The sequence below is a fragment of the Phyllobates terribilis genome, unplaced genomic scaffold (assembly GCF_046119375.1).
Source record: "Phyllobates terribilis strain yellow unplaced genomic scaffold, ASM4611937v1 Scaffold_4__5_contigs__length_816908805, whole genome shotgun sequence".
In the NCBI taxonomy this organism is placed as follows: domain Eukaryota; kingdom Metazoa; phylum Chordata; class Amphibia; order Anura; family Dendrobatidae; genus Phyllobates; species Phyllobates terribilis.
This window is the reverse complement of record NW_027362764.1, coordinates 463931185-463946904: the sequence shown is the minus strand read 5'-3', so window position 1 is coordinate 463946904 and position 15720 is coordinate 463931185. Positions and strand designations below refer to the sequence as shown.

The 15720-nt window shown below is 41.3% G+C and overlaps 1 protein-coding gene across 4 annotated transcripts in view; it reads right to left on the bottom strand.

Moving 5' to 3' along the window:
* RELCH (RAB11 binding and LisH domain, coiled-coil and HEAT repeat containing) overlaps positions 1–15720 on the bottom strand; it is a 175672-nt gene that overhangs the window by 20063 nt on the left and 139889 nt on the right. For 3 of the 4 annotated variants that reach the window (XM_073678653.1, XM_073678657.1, XM_073678656.1), the window contains 4 exons: positions 12451–12533; positions 11790–11853; positions 11054–11192; positions 1734–1850 (listed from right to left, as the gene is read on the bottom strand). In XM_073678653.1, the coding sequence (XP_073534754.1) occupies positions 1734–1850; positions 11054–11192; positions 11790–11853; positions 12451–12533 (403 nt within the window). Of the gene's footprint in view, positions 1–1733; positions 1851–11053; positions 11193–11789; positions 11854–12011; positions 12095–12450; positions 12534–15720 lie in introns of all 4 variants that reach the window. The other variant, XM_073678655.1, reaches the window with a different exon arrangement.

Genomic DNA, 15720 nt, shown 5'->3' with positions numbered 1-15720 from the left:
GCCTCAGATGCACGCATAGTGGACACGGGATTTCCAGAAATACCATCCACTATTATGTAACATCTGGCCGCTGTGGGATTGACGCTGCATAAATCCGCAGCATTTCCAGATCATGAACACATACCCAAACTCACCGTCAGTATGTCAATTTCTGTAGCAGAGACGCTAGTCTCCGCTGCAGATTTTGACTGATTGAAATGTCATTACATGCAGTGGATTCACATGTACTGACAAAACAAGTGAGGCATTAGAACACAGCAAATATGCTGCGTCCAAAGTGCTGCTAGTTGCTGATGGTGGGGACGTAGCAGATAACCTAACAGCTGTGAGCTGTTATTAATAGCCAGGGAACATGTTGGTCTAATGGCCCCTACCTAGGCTAAAAATATCAGCTCCTAGCTGCCCCAGAAATGACATGAATGGGAATTAGGGCTAATGGGATTAGGTGTCTCTGACACCAAGCCCTTTGCTTAGTGATGAAGAGGTGTAAACCAGACACCCTCATTACTAAACATGTAAGTAAAGAGTTAAATAAACACACACGCACACAGTAAAACACTATCTGAAATACAACAGACACATTCTTTAATCATTTAAATTAACACAATATACTCACCCCATGTCCGATGGTAATCCAAGGGTTAAAGCGATGTCATACGTTTCTTTATTCAAATATTTTTGTTTAGCTCCAAAAAAGCATTCATTGCTGTACAAAAATGCATAAAAAAAACAAAAACCGCATCAAAATGCACGTTTTTGCAGCCAAAAAATGCAGAAACCTTGCAGAAATTTCTGCCATCAAATCGAGAACATGCGCACATACCCTAAAACTAATGTCTGCAGATAGAGGCATTATCCTTTTGGAAAACACTCTGGTTTGACTAAATATCCCAAATCATGTGACAGAAATTATGGGGTACTTACTTAAAAAGGGGCACTAAATAGCCAGCTTTCTTCTTCTTGGAAGAGAACTAATTTGCATACTATTTTCCCTGGTCTATAAGTCTCCCAATTCCAGCTGGCGATCCCACAAGGAGAAGCAGTGCTATCCTAAACTACTTACACCAAAACATGTTCTGTTTGCTCTTCAGACATCATCTCCATATTCTAGCAGGCAAAGAGGACCAAGAAGTCTACATATTATAACCACCATATTTTCTATGCTACACTCTGTAAATAAGGCTAGTATCACATTAAAGGGATTGTCCACTACTCTGACAACGCCTTCTCAATTCTGTTTTCTCCTTGGAAAACAATGACACTTATAGTCACCTCCGGTGAGGGCACCATTGTTATGTAACGCGATCCCTGCAGCCAATCAGTGGCCACTTCACTCTTGCTGCTTTCGGACAAATCACATACATCCAGAGGAAACAAACTGCTGTTTTCTCATTGTTACAGGAAGCATGTGATACGTCCGAAGGCGCGAAGAGTGAAACCAGAGCTGTTTGGCTGCACGGATCGTGTGACAATGTTATGTGATCCACGGGAGAGCCAGTACAGACACCGCTGTAACAGCACCGGAAAGGAGCACAAGTGTTTTTATTTTACAAGGGGGAAACATAAGGACTGAGAAGGGGTTGTCAGAGTAGTGGACAAGCCATTTAAAAGCAACACAAAATAAAAACACCTTTGTGCAGCAGACAAGTATTACGGTACAGACAAGAGTTTTCACAACTAAACTATTTCCCTCCAATTCAAAGCCAAAAATTAAGAGGCAACATAAAGGATACAGCAACAGGAAAGGGCACTGTAAGCTTCAAACAAATATGTGGCGATGTCCAGCCTTTTCGAATCCACAGACTGCTGGTTATTGACCAATGATAGTTTGTGCAGGTGTGGAAGGACAACTAGAAGACAAAAAGGGCAGTGTTATAAATTGTTAGCAAACCATTCAGTATGCATGTACAATAACATTTAGAGGGAACATGTCATCAAGAATAACCCAACTGTACGATATTCTATAAAAGCTGCATCGGGCCCCACTTACATAGTGCCCAAAATGCTGGTCAAGTCAGGATCACAATAAAGCGAGCCCCAACTCTAACTCATTACAAACCAGACATTTAGGGAGAGTTCAGACAAGTCTGGTAATTCACTGGACGATCATTTACGAGGCGACCACTGTAGGCAGTTAGTGTTGTACACTGGATCTTTTAAGGACATCCCATTCTAAATCCATAAGCTGTGATATGGAGGTGGTCCTCCCTCTGCAGCTCTAAGCTTTCACTCTTATGGGAAGCCTCCTTTCTATAAGATTTTGGACTGTGTCCGTGGGGTTTTTGTCCATTCATCCATCAGAGCATTTATGAGGTCAGACCGTGATGACGAGCTACAGGCCCTTGCTCACAATCTCGGTTCTAGTCAATCCAAAAGTGCTTGATGGGGCTGAGGTCAGGGCTCTGCCAGACAAGTTCTTCCACACCAAACTCAGCCAACTATGCCTTATGACATTGCTTCACTGAAATTTAGGGGACTAGGCTAACCCACGAAAAACAACTCCATGGCATTATCCCTCCTCCACCAAACCATACAGCTGACACAATGCAGTCTGGCAGGTAATGTTGTCCTGGCATTCATCAAACCCATACACATCCATCAGATTGCCATATAGAGAGGTGCAATTCATCAATCCACAGAACACGTTTCCATGTCAGAGTCCAGTGGTGGTGTGCTTTTCTCCATACCATCTGAAGCTTGGCATTGTGCTTGGTGATGTAAGGCTTGCATGCAGCTGCTCAGCCATGGAAACCAAATGCCATGAAGCACTCAGTGGGGGCAGTTTTTGTGCTGATGTTAATGCCAGAGGAGGCTTAGATAGTCACTCAGCAGACATTGGCAACTTGTAAGCACTATGCCGCTCAGCCCTCAGCGTCTCGCTTTGTGACTTTACGAGGTCTGCCACTTCATAGCTGAACTCCTGTGGTCCCTAAATGTTTCCAGTCTTCAATAATACCACTCACAACTGATTTTCATTAACTAGTTAAAACGCACACGTTTATGAAGGCAGACTGCATGGCAATGGGATGGATTTCATACACCTGTGGCAATGGAACCCATTGAAAAGCCAATACTTGTGCCCACATACCATATTGCATTTCTTTATTCTTAGATACAAATTGCACAAAGGCAAAAGAAAACACAATTTTTACCACTCAACATTGGATGCATTAGTTCAATGTTCAGTATAAAACTTCTTCACTTTTATTCACAAAGGCTAAAAAACTTGTTGATTAAAAAACAGACATGTCGGGTCGATTAATTGTCTATATTGCTTACAAGGATTGTCTGGGACTTTCATATTGATGGCCTATCCTTAGGCTGTAGAGTGGCAAAAATTGGGTTTTCTTTTGCCTTAAGGCTTATCTAATTCATTGTCAGTCAAGTCTGCATTTTATGCAGCTCTGAGTGTCCATTCACATCTCAGATGTGTACACAAGCCATGTGCCATTCAACACTACGGAAACTAGCACTGCCAAACCGAATGAGAGAAGCGCATGCTTTTTCCACACATACCAAATGCTCATGTCATCTAGCACATTTGACTGTTATTAGGACAGCACATGGGCTTCATTTCAGTATTCAAAACCAATCTTTTCTGTTTCAAGTCAAGAATATGTCTCTTGTTAATTCAACAAAATGGACGAGGGCTTAATGAAATAGGGCTATATATACAGTGATAGCCAAAAGTGTTGGCACCCTTGAAATTGTTCCAGAAAATGGAAGTATTTCTCCCAAAAATGTTTGCAATTACACATGTTTTGTTATATACATGTTTATTTCCTTTGTGTGCATTGGAACAACCCCAAAAAAAAACAGAAGAAAAAAGGCAAATTGGACATCATTTCACACAAAACCACAAAAAGGAGTCGGACAAAATTGCTGGCACCTTTCCAAAATTGTAGGTAAACAACTTTGTTTCAAACATGTGATGCTCATTCAAACTCACCTGTGGCAAGTAAGATGTGGGCAATATTAAAATTCCACCTGAAACACGATAAAAAGGGGAGAAGTGGACAATCTTTGCATTGTGTGTCTGTGTGTGCCACACTAAGCGTGGAGAACAAACAGTTCCAAAGAAATTCAAGTTGACTGCAGGCTCAGTTTGCATCAGTGTCAGCGCGAACTATCCATCCATATTAGAATGAAATGAAACTATCGCTATGGCAGGAGACGCAGGAGCACCCCACTGCTGACAAAGACATAATAAAAACTAGACTGCATTTTGCCAAAATGTACATGAGTCAGCAAAAATCCTTCTGGAAAAGTGTCTCGTGGACAGATGAGACCAAGACACGAAATGAGGCCTACAAAGAAAAGAACACAGTACCTACAGTCAAATATGGTGGAGGTTCAAAGATGTTTTGGGGTTGTTTTGCTGTCTCTGGATGCCTTGACTGTGTGCAAGGCATCATGAAATCTGAAGATTACCTAAGGATTTTGGATTACAATGTAGTGCCCAGTTTCAGAAAGCTGGGTTTGTGTCCTAGGTCTTGAGTCTTCCAGTGGGACAATGACCCCAAACATTACTTCAAGAAGAACACAAAGTGAAGGAAACAAAATGCTTGAGAGTTCTGAAGTGGCCAGCAATGGGTCCGGATCTTAATTCCATTGACCACCTGTCGAGACATCTTAAAATTGCTGTTGGAAGAAGGTACCCTTCAAATGTGAGAGAACTGAAGCACTTTTCAGACAAAGAGTGGTTGAAATTTTCAGTTGAGAGGTGTAAGCAGCTTGTTGATGGTTATAGGAAGCGAGTGATTGCAGTTATTTATTCTATAGCGTGTGCAATCAAATATTAAGCTGAGGGTGCCAGCAATTTTGTCCGGCCATTTTGGGGGTTTTGTGTCAAATTATGTTCAATTTGCCTTTTAGTCTCTGTTGTTTTGTGTTGTTCCAATACATACAAAGGAAATAAACATATGTATCACAAAATATGTGTAACTGCAATAATTTTATGGCAGAAATACTTCATTTTGCGGAACAATTTCAAAAAGGTACCAACACTTTCGGCCATGACTGTATATTAAAAGGTATATAAAGAAGCATTACTAGGTCCCCTGTAAAAGCTAATGTAAAGCAATCTGTTACAGTTACAGATAGTATCTTAAACTGAAAGAACAATTCTGGCTCTGTAGCAGCACATTTCCTCAAAAATATTTCAGTATATACATATAAACTTAAATAATAACATCTACAATTTTTTGAGATATCAACTAAATATATTTTTTATTTCAGAATTGGGGAAATGGGACGAAACATAGATGTGATGTTCCAAAATAGAAAGAAAGCTGAAAAACAGGTGATAAAATCAAAAGGTGTAACAACGTAAATGCCAAAGGTGAAGTATATCATGTTGTCTTAAGTTGTAAAGTATCTTTAAATAGGAAATTGCATTGCATTAGAGAAATCGGCAGAAACAAGAAAACCTTCCAAAGACCATTGCATCATAAGAAAATGACCTGCTGTTCAAAAAAGGTTTTTTATTTTAAATCCAGGACTAATTTTATTTATTTTTTTTAAACTATGGGCCTAAAAACTGACAGGTAAGTAGTTGCTAACTACCTGCCTGTTGTACCCGGCTCTGGCTCAGAGTGGTCACCAACTACTCCTGTCAGCGATTCAGCTGCTCCATGTCAAGAGAACAGCTCTTCCTCTTCCACTCTGTTGACAGACCATGACAGCCAATGTCTTGCTGGCTGACAGAGGGCTTACTGCAGTTAGGCAGCGGGGAGCCGACTGTCAATCAGCATCACATCGGCAGTCACACTTTGTCAACAAAACAGAGCAGACGAGAAGCCACTGCTCTAAGGGTATGTTCACACTAGGTGTTTTTTCAGCTTTTTTTTCCTGCAGCAAAACCTGATCTCTTGGCAAGAAAGAAGCTGCGTCAAAAACGCAGGTTTTGGTGCGTTTTTCAGGTCCCAAAGTTCAGCTTTGCTTCCACCACAGAAGCATGAACACAAGTCACCAATGCAATACATATGTGAAACCATATTAACAAGAATTACAAATGTAACAGTGGGGGAGGTGAATTATTCAGGAATACTTTACCTAAGACACTGGCAGCGCATGGAGTTTGTAGGACACTATTTATTTCTATTATTTGTAGGACACTATTTATTCATATTCACTATTTATATGAATTTATTCATTCACTTTCTGACTCCGGAGGGTGTGGACATGCCTGTCTGCCTCTCTGCTAGATTGTGGAGACAATACGGCGCCGGACTACTGGCAGCCCATTGCAGCAGCAGAAGCTTCTACTTTATTTCAGTTACAGTTTTGTTACAGTTATTTTATTTTATTATTTTATTACCTTCTCTGGATTGCAACGTTCCTGTATACTCGTCTATTGGGGATGGAAGATACAACACTTCCCACACTATCAACTGCTGCTGGGCACACAGCACGAGATCTGCACCTGGATCTTCTTCCACCACTTACAAGTCTCCTGCAGGTACAGACACTCTGGGGCACGCAATACGGACCATCTCAGCTAATGCTACTGAAGGATGCATGCTGCTACCCACAGCCTGTGACAGGGATACAGCCATATGTGAGCGGTGGAGGTCACTGCATACGATCTGCCATGGAGAGGACTGGTGTGACGGGTGGAAACAATGACGGGATGGTGGACCCTAGGTCTGTTGCTAAACGAGCAGTGTATTCTAGGGATCGTCTTCTGGAACTGCGCAGGATAAAGTCTTCTCCAGCAGTGGCAATACTGAATGTTCCACGGGAAATAAGGAGACCTTTCAGAGGCTGCAGAGCAGGCAAGAAGATCAAGTCCTGGAGGAGAAGGTTTAAACCAGTGGTCCCATCCATTATCATGGGTAACGTACGATCGCTGGGAAATAAGTCGGATGAACTGCTGGCTCTGAGTAAGACCCAGAAGGAGTTTAGGGAATGCAGTCTCATGTGCTTTACAGAAACCTGGCTGCATGAGGAGGTCCCAGATTCATGTGTCTCGGTACCAGGGTTTCAAATGGTTCGGGCTGATAGAGAGAGAGTTAGATGCGGCAAGAAAAAAGGTGGAGGAGTGATACTCTACATTAACAACAGATGGTGCAATCAGGGGCATGTAACTGTTAAGGAGAAACATTGCTGTCCAAATATTGAACTGTTAGCAGTGGGCCTCAGGCCTTACTATCTGCCTAGAGAATTCACTCTTGTTATTGTAGTTGTGATGTATATACCACCATCTGCGAACCCAGAGGCTGCTGGGGATGTGTTGTCAGGGGTGATGGCCCGGCTTCAGACTAAACACCCAAACTCTCTAACTGTAATTTCTGGGGATTTCAATCGAGTAAAGATCTCATCTGCAATACCAAAGTTCTATCAATATGTCAAATGTCCTACACGGGACAACAACACACTGGATCTCCTCTTTGCTAATGTTAAGAATGCTTATTCATCGGCTGCATTACCCCCCCTGGGGAAATCTGACCACAACCTCATACTATTGTCTCCTGCTTACCAACCAGACGTCCGCAAACAACCAGTGACAATTAAAAAGATAAGGAAGTGGTGTCCAGCAGCAGAGGAGGCGTTACAAGACTGCTTTGATTGTACAGACTGGGAGGTGTTGTGTACCATGAAAGAGAATTGTGATGTTAATGAGATTACTGGCAGAGTTACTGATTACATCAACTTCTGTATGGACATAGTAGTACCTGTTCAAGAGATTCGGTGTTATGCAAACAATAAGCCATGGATTACAAAAGAGTTGAAACATTTACTAAACATGAAAAAACTGGCTTTTAAAAGGAAGGACAAGGAGGCATTGAAAATTATACAGCGAGACCTAAAGGGGAAAATTAAGATTGCCCGTGAGGCATTCAGAGTTAAATTAGAAAATCAATTTGCACAAAAAAGCTCCAGAGAGGTGTGGGCTGGAATGAAGCTAGTGACTGGGTTTAAGGCAAGGTCGGAGCAGGGGGGTGGTGGACTTAGAATGGCTAATGAAATGAATGAGTTCTTCAATAGATTCAGCAATAAAGGTGCGGTAGCAGCAGGGAAGGGGGAGGAGGCCGGGGAACAACTAGCTAAATTAACAGGGGGTGAAATAGATCATTTCTCGGTCTCCAAAAATGACGTGAGGGACCAGTTTAGTAAGCTGGCCATTGGCAAAGCAGCAGGGCCTGACGGTCTCAGTCCACGTGTCCTCAGAGTGTGTGCAAATGAGTTGTGTACTGTCTTCCAGCATCTCTTTAACCAGAGCTTACAATCAAAGAGAGTACCAGTGCTATGGAAGACTTCCTGCCTGGTGCCGGTTCCCAAGACTACCTTCCCGGCTTCCCCGGGGGACTATAGACCGGTGGCCTTAACATCGCATGCGATGAAGTCCTTGGAGAGAATAGTACTTGCTCACTTGTGTCCGAGGGTGATGGCGTATACTAATGCTCTTCAGTTTGCGTACCGGCAGGGACTGGGGGTGGACGATGCTGTAGCGTCTCTGCTACAAACAGTACATTCCTTTTTGGACAATGATGGAACCACAGTGCGTGCTTTGTTCTTTGATTTCTCTAGTGCGTTCAACACATTACAGCCACTCTTACTGCGTGGAAAGTTGATTAAAATGGCGGTGGATGAGGGACTTGTGAATTGGATAATTGACTACCTGTCGGATAGGCCACAGTTTGTTAGGTGGGGGACGGCTACATCAGATAGTGTACTGAGCAGTGTCGGAGCCCCGCAGGGAACAGTGCTGTCGCCATTCCTCTTTACATTGTACACAGCTGACTTTCAGTATAAATCAGACCGTTGTCACCTCCAGAAGTACTCGGATGACTCTGTGATAGTTGGCGGTATTGGGAAGGACCAGGATGAAGAGGAATATAGAAGGGTAGTTGCGGACTTTGTAGTATGGTGCCAGGCTAACCATCTAGAACTAAATGTTAAGAAAACCAGGGAGTTGGTGATGAGCTATGGAAGGTGCAAGAAGGTATGCCTACCTGTTACCATTGACGGTCAGGATGTGGAGATGGTGGACAGTTTCAAATATTTGGGGGTTTACCTGGATAGCAAGCTAGACTGGAAGTGCCACATGGAGAAGGTCTACAAGAAGGGGATGAGTAGATTGTACTTCCTAAGGAAGTTAAGGTCTTTTAATGTGTGTGGCAAAATGCTTGAGGTGTTCTACCAATCCATTGTGGCTAGTGCCACCTTTGCGGCAATAATTTGCTGGGGTAACAGTGTGCGTGTTGCTGACGCCAACAAGCTCAACAAACTTATAAAGAAGGCTAGCGCGACGGTGGGCCTACAGCTTGGGACTTTTGAAGAGGTGGTAGAGGATAGGATTAAGAAGAAGTGCAGAGCTATAATGGGCAACAACACACACCCGCTTTATGAACTGTTTGCGAAACAGAAGAGCACATTCAGCAATCGCCTAATACAACTAAGGTGTAAAAAGGAAAAATACAGGAGATCGTTTGTTCCAACAGCTATGGGGGTGTTTAACAAATGTCTGAAAAGCAATGTCTAAAGCATTCCAAATGTTATGTTATCATATGTGTCATGTTCGAGATCTGTGTTCTGCTGCTGTGATACCGCAATTTCCTCCGGGATAAATAAAGTATATCTTATCTTATCTTATCTTATTTGACACTATGGTCTGCCATTGAGTTGCTCAGGGATTGTTCAAATTCACACCTCCGTGGGCCACAGGTATTGTTCAATCTCACACCTAGCTCAACCAATGTTTACATTGTATATATCACTAATTTAATTAAACTGTCCTAATCCAAACTACCATCTCAGGTGACCAAGACAAGATGGTAAAATCACAAAAATAAATGAGTTTCACATACTGCTGTACTTTTTCACAAAAAACGCAGGAAAACCTAATAGCTATACTCACAGTAGGCATTTTTTCAGCGGTTTTTCACTTCCCATTACTTTCAATGGGTGAAAAATGCAGAAAGAAGTGACATACCCAATTGTGCAAAAAAACATGCAAAGCACAAAATACTGATGACACAAAAATCAAGGTGTGTGCATTAGATTTCTGAAATCGCATAGATTTTGCTAGTACTGTAAAATGCAGCTGCATAAAAACAGCTGAAAAAAACGCCTAGTGTGAACATGGTCTAAGTGACGTCAGTGGAAGTTGTAGAATTGCCTGCAGCCGCGGTCTGTGACCGCTCTGTGCCAGAGGAGAACGGTACTGGGCACAACAGGCAGGTAGGTAGCAACTTCCTGCCTGTTAGTTTATTTGGCCCATAGTGAAAAAAATAAATAGTCCCAGATAACCTCATTAAATGTGTTTTAAAATAAAAGGTGTGAGTTCCACCCCCCAATTTTTCATATCACTAACCATATTAACTTACAAAAAAACAAAACCTTGCAATTTTCACACTTGCCACTATTCCGAATTTTAGACTTATATTTCCTGTTTTTAGCCAGACAGACATTGGCAGCAATCGACATTGTATATTGGATCCAGTTTTGGGCCCCATATTATGAAGAGGATATTGTAGAGCTACAGTCGATTCACAGGCAGGCAACTAGATTATTACATGGGATGGAAGGTCTCTCTTATAATGAGAAGTTAGAAAACGTATGTTTGTTTACATTAGAAAAAAAAGATAGCTGAAAGGTGATATAATTTACATGCAGAAATGTATGTGTGGTCGATACAAAGCACTGGCACATGACTTATTCCTTCCAAGTATCTTACAAAGGATCATGGGACTTTAATTTTGTGTGAAGGAAAGGGTTCTTTACAGTTAGAGCAGTCAGACTGTGGAGTACCCTACCCACAAGTTAATGCAGCTCCTGCATTACTGAGCGTGCAAACAGACTGCTTTAACCAGAAGTAGTTCCCAGTTTAGTATTTTTCTTTGGCTGATAGAATTTTGACATTGCTTCTTTGTACTGACTGTCTCCATGCGTGGTATTCATGTACACGTCTGGTCACTGCTAGCTCTTCTCCCCAAGTAAACCACAAGCACAGAAACTCCCAGTTAGATGCTGGCACACGGCCTGTGTACTCAAGATAATCGCCCATCTGCGATTGTGCCAAAGATGACTGATCATCAAGGTCACTCACATTCATCTCTGAATCTAGGCTCTGCATTGGGTCCAACTCTTCCAAATGTCCTGATGATTTCAATCTGCAAGGAGTGCTGATCTTGATACTGGGGGTCTTCCAGGAATGACGCCAGCTGCATTTTTACTCTTTCTAATAACTGCAATGCAAGAATTATTATAAAACTACATCCAAAAAACAAAACATGTACATTTCACACTATGAAAAGCCAACTGGCTAATGACAATCTCACTCTCCTTTTACCATATCATAGTGGCATACAAGTGAAAATGAATCATTTTGCAAGGGGACAAAATGTATATCTAGCATATAAAGATGTAGGATGCCATTCCAGATGCAGCAACTTACCAAGTTCCACTGTTCTGAAGATTTATTTAATGTATTATTCCCATTATTCGAATACCCCTCCCCCTATATTATGTAGTGTTGTACACATTGTGTAATCATTAAAAAGGAGTGGCTATCAAATAAAAAAAAAATGCAAGAAAATGTATAACAAATTTCTATGGTAATAGATAATGGGAAAGGAGTGAGTGGACCGTTTCTCTTCTTCAGACTTTGTAATAATGTATAACCAGACTGATCGTTATCTTTAAAAATTACCAGTAGGATGTTCATAGATGAACAAAGTTTAGAAGCCTTGAGATATTCGATAAAATCAAATCTTAATAAATGATGTCCTAGTAGTAAGTATTTAAAGAACGTCACATTTGCTTGAGCTCCCAATCATACCCACCTCTCTCTGAGTAACAGTCTCCATGATGGTACCGAATGCTGGGATGGTAGCAATTCTTACAGAACTGGAATAGATGAAAAGGTAAAGTGCTATTTATCTAGCCTCCAACACACTTCAATTAAAAGCAATAATAAGAACCTTCTAGAAAATGGACTTTAAATCTAGTTATTGAAGGGAGAGTAAAAATAGGAGAATTAATTAGAGTCATTTATTGGAACTCACAATTCTGGGTCACTGGACAAGGTTACAAGGGCCGGAGCAACTCGCTTGTCAATTAAGGATTCTTGCATGCCTCGGAGAATGAGCTGTAACCAGTCAACATGCAATAAAAAATTGCTTGGTAAAAAGAAAGTATACCTTGGCTAGCTGTGACTGTGGATGGGCAGATAGTAAACTTGGTCTCCTCCATAATAGTTAGAGGTAGTGGAAAGGTACACAACTGAGACTGTGGTATCATTGTAATACATGTGTTAGTCAGAATATTAAGCATCCTGCAGGTAAGACATGCACCATCAGTTTTAATCTAAAAGGTTCAATTTAAATTTTGTCAGTTTAACCGAAATTTTTTTTGCCGAAGTAGTGTTTCTGGAAAAGTATGTTTACTGAGGGGCATTTCCTATGATCAGGATGCTTAAAGGTTGAAATCAGCAAAGAAACTTACATTTCTGGATCGCTGGACAGAGTGATGAGAGCAGGGACAACTCTCTGAGCTACCAAAGTCTCATTCACCCCCTTCACCAAAAGCTGATTGGACGGAGCAAGGGGGGAACCATGGTGGGATGCACAGGAGAGCGAGCAGGTAGAATGGCAAGGGAGCGAGAGAAAGGGAAGAAACACAAAATGAAAGATTAGAAGCTACTATTTCCACGCTAAAGCATAATCTAAGTAGGAAGATCAGATCAGGCATAGGTCGGAAAAACTATAGTCAATATTATCAAATATAACAAATCTAAAACGCAACTGACACATTTATTTAAAAAAAAAAATAATCCCTAGGCAAAACACATTGCAGAGTGAATAAAGTGGACAGGGTTCTAGGTAATTCAGAATAAGCTGTTGTGTGTACATGGAGTGACACTTTTTGTCTGGTATATGAATTGCATCACCCATTTTCCAGGATTTTTCAGCATGGAAGGCAGGGCAGAGAGAAGTGCGCCTGCACAGGAGAGCGATGGAGGACACTGTGGATGACTTAGGAAGTGTCATCACATGATACAGGAAAGACGGACGGCGATCACAAGAGAGGAGGCGCTGGATCCAGACCAGAGAAGCACACTGGACAGCACCATCGCTGAGTATTAAAGGTCTTTTTTGTGCCTTGCACAGGGGATTGGGGACATGCACACAGCCTTCTAGAGGGCTGTATCACAGGGCAGAAAGATGCGGTCATACTTTACATGGGGAAATCCTGGTGACAGGTTCCCTTTAACAGCACGCAATTTCCAATGCTAAACATTGACCAGAACTTAGTGACTTAATGTTTGGTAACAACTTGAAGCTAACCTATGATCTTACAAGTTTGTCTACATTTTCAGAAAGGGACTCTCCATTTTTGTTAATTATCACCCTATTTACACAGAAATGGAAAATGTAATTTGTGCCTTCCTCTGGAGTGTATCTCTGTGACTTTGTTACAGTGGACAAGTCTTCACTGCAAAATTTCTACTATACTTTAAGTATAGGTAGGTTCTGAGTTTTTGCAGCATTTTTTTATGCAAACTAAAAGCTGATTTATATAGTACCAGCAAAAGCGATGAGATTTCAGAAATCTCATGCACGATTGCTTTTTACGTGTCTGCATAGGAAAACAGTGGCGTTTTTGAAATCTGCAGCATGTCAATTCTTAAAACGTTTTTTGCAGCGTTTTTTCACCCATAGAAAGCAATGAGAAGGGGCAAAAATATTGCACTTTATTATAAATGTTTTGTAGACAAGTGACACTTATAATCCCTACCAAAAAAATCTGCAAAAATACAACAAAACCTGCTTTATGTATGGCGCTTCTTCACTGCACAGAGCAGGTTATGCAGAAAAAATGCTGCAAATACCAAATGCTGAAATATATCCTGCAGCAAGAAAAAATATTTTTAGGGAAAGCAGACAAGCTTTTAAAAAGTACATATTTTTAATAAAAGAGGATAGCCACAGGCTGGGGATTTTTGTGAATATAAGTTAGTGTCAAAAGTGCTCATAAGTGACCCTAATGCCCTCCGAAAAGGCCTGACCTTCTAGCAAGAGTTGAACTTCTGGGCTGTAGGATGCTGGCGTGCGGAGCTGTATCCCACAGCCCTCCGTAGCCCCTCTTGCACTGAAGGAGCGAACTCTAGCTCTGTCCACTAATCCACCACCGGTGCGTACATTTCTAAGCTAGTATCAGCCAGTAGTCACCAGATTGGTGACAAGTAGTGTTGAGCGAGTATGTTCTATTAACCCTTTCGCCTAGTATGCTCGGGCCGAGCTCCGAGTAGTTACAGCTGCTCGGTGATATGGTTAAATCGCTCCCGTGTGCATGATTTGCGACTGTTTGACAGCTTTATTATATGTGAGGAATGTGTAAGAAATAGACATTCCTCACATGTAATAAAACTGTCAGTCGCAAATCATGCACACGGCAGCGATTCAACGTAATAAATACTCGGAGCTCGGCCCGAGCATACTCGGACAGAACATACTCGCTCAACCCTAGTGACAACTACTCGTTTACATATGTGAAACACTGTAGGTTTATGCAGGATTTATACATAGCTTCCCCCCCCCCCCCCCCCCAAATTTTTGTTGCTTTGCATGCAGTTTTTTAAGGATATTTTTCATTAATTACAGTTGATCATGTGGATAGATGTTACTTTCAAGTCTATAACACAATATTTTTTGGGTCAGCTGCATACAGAGCATGTTCTGGGTATTGCTTTTTAACTGGATTCTCTATAGGCCTTAACATCCCTCCTCTTACATAAAAAATGGCAATGAAAACACCCCTCAAAATGATTGTTACACATTCTAAAAGGCTGAAGTAAAAAAAAAAAAAATAAGAAAAATAACACCGGAGGTCATGCCTGACGAAGCATTTGTGGTTGGTGGGTGAACCTCTGTGTACTGTATGTACATTTTGCGATTTAACATCTGGGAATTATTTAATTTGGCACTCCTACTATATACACTGTCTGACTGCATATATGTGACATTACCGATGTATTAGTTACTTGTAAGATGATATACTCTTCCACAGGTACTCTGTGCTTTATTTTATATAAGCAATTGGTGCCTTCTTATTAATGAGGCTCCCACATTGGCTCACCCACCAATTTGTCCTTGGTTGTGTTTTGTTGGATATTTATATACATTTTTAATGTGTAATAACATGTATTGCTTTTAAATATTTATTATAGCCCTGGCACACAATCGTTTTTTGGTTACGTTTCGTTTCAAATGTGGACAAAATGTGTCCTTGACATTTCACAGCATATATATTCAGAACAAAAAAAGCTCAGAAAGTACCTACAGATTTCCCCCACACACAGTATTTCAGATATTCTCACTTACATAGGAGTGTCTGCGGGTAACAAAAATATCAAGAATACCATAAACAATGAGAAATCAAACTTCTACGTCTTGTTTACAATTGTGTACACAAGTTTATATACAGTATATGGTCATCACCGAATCCTCTCCTATGCAGGGGAAGTTTTGTATTATCGTGAGTTTAGACCAGTGTTACAAACAAAAAAAAATCCGTACATGTATGCTTTCTGATGACAACTGTGTTAATTGGAAAATGCACTAATCCCGCTGCCCGGAGCCGCCTGACGGTTGTGACATTCAATTCTAGAATATAGGTAAAATGTGTGTGTGTGTGTGTGTAGCACCCAGTGTGTGTGGTGTGTGTGTCTGTAGCACCCAGTGTGTGTGGTGTGTGTGTCTGTAGCACCCAGTG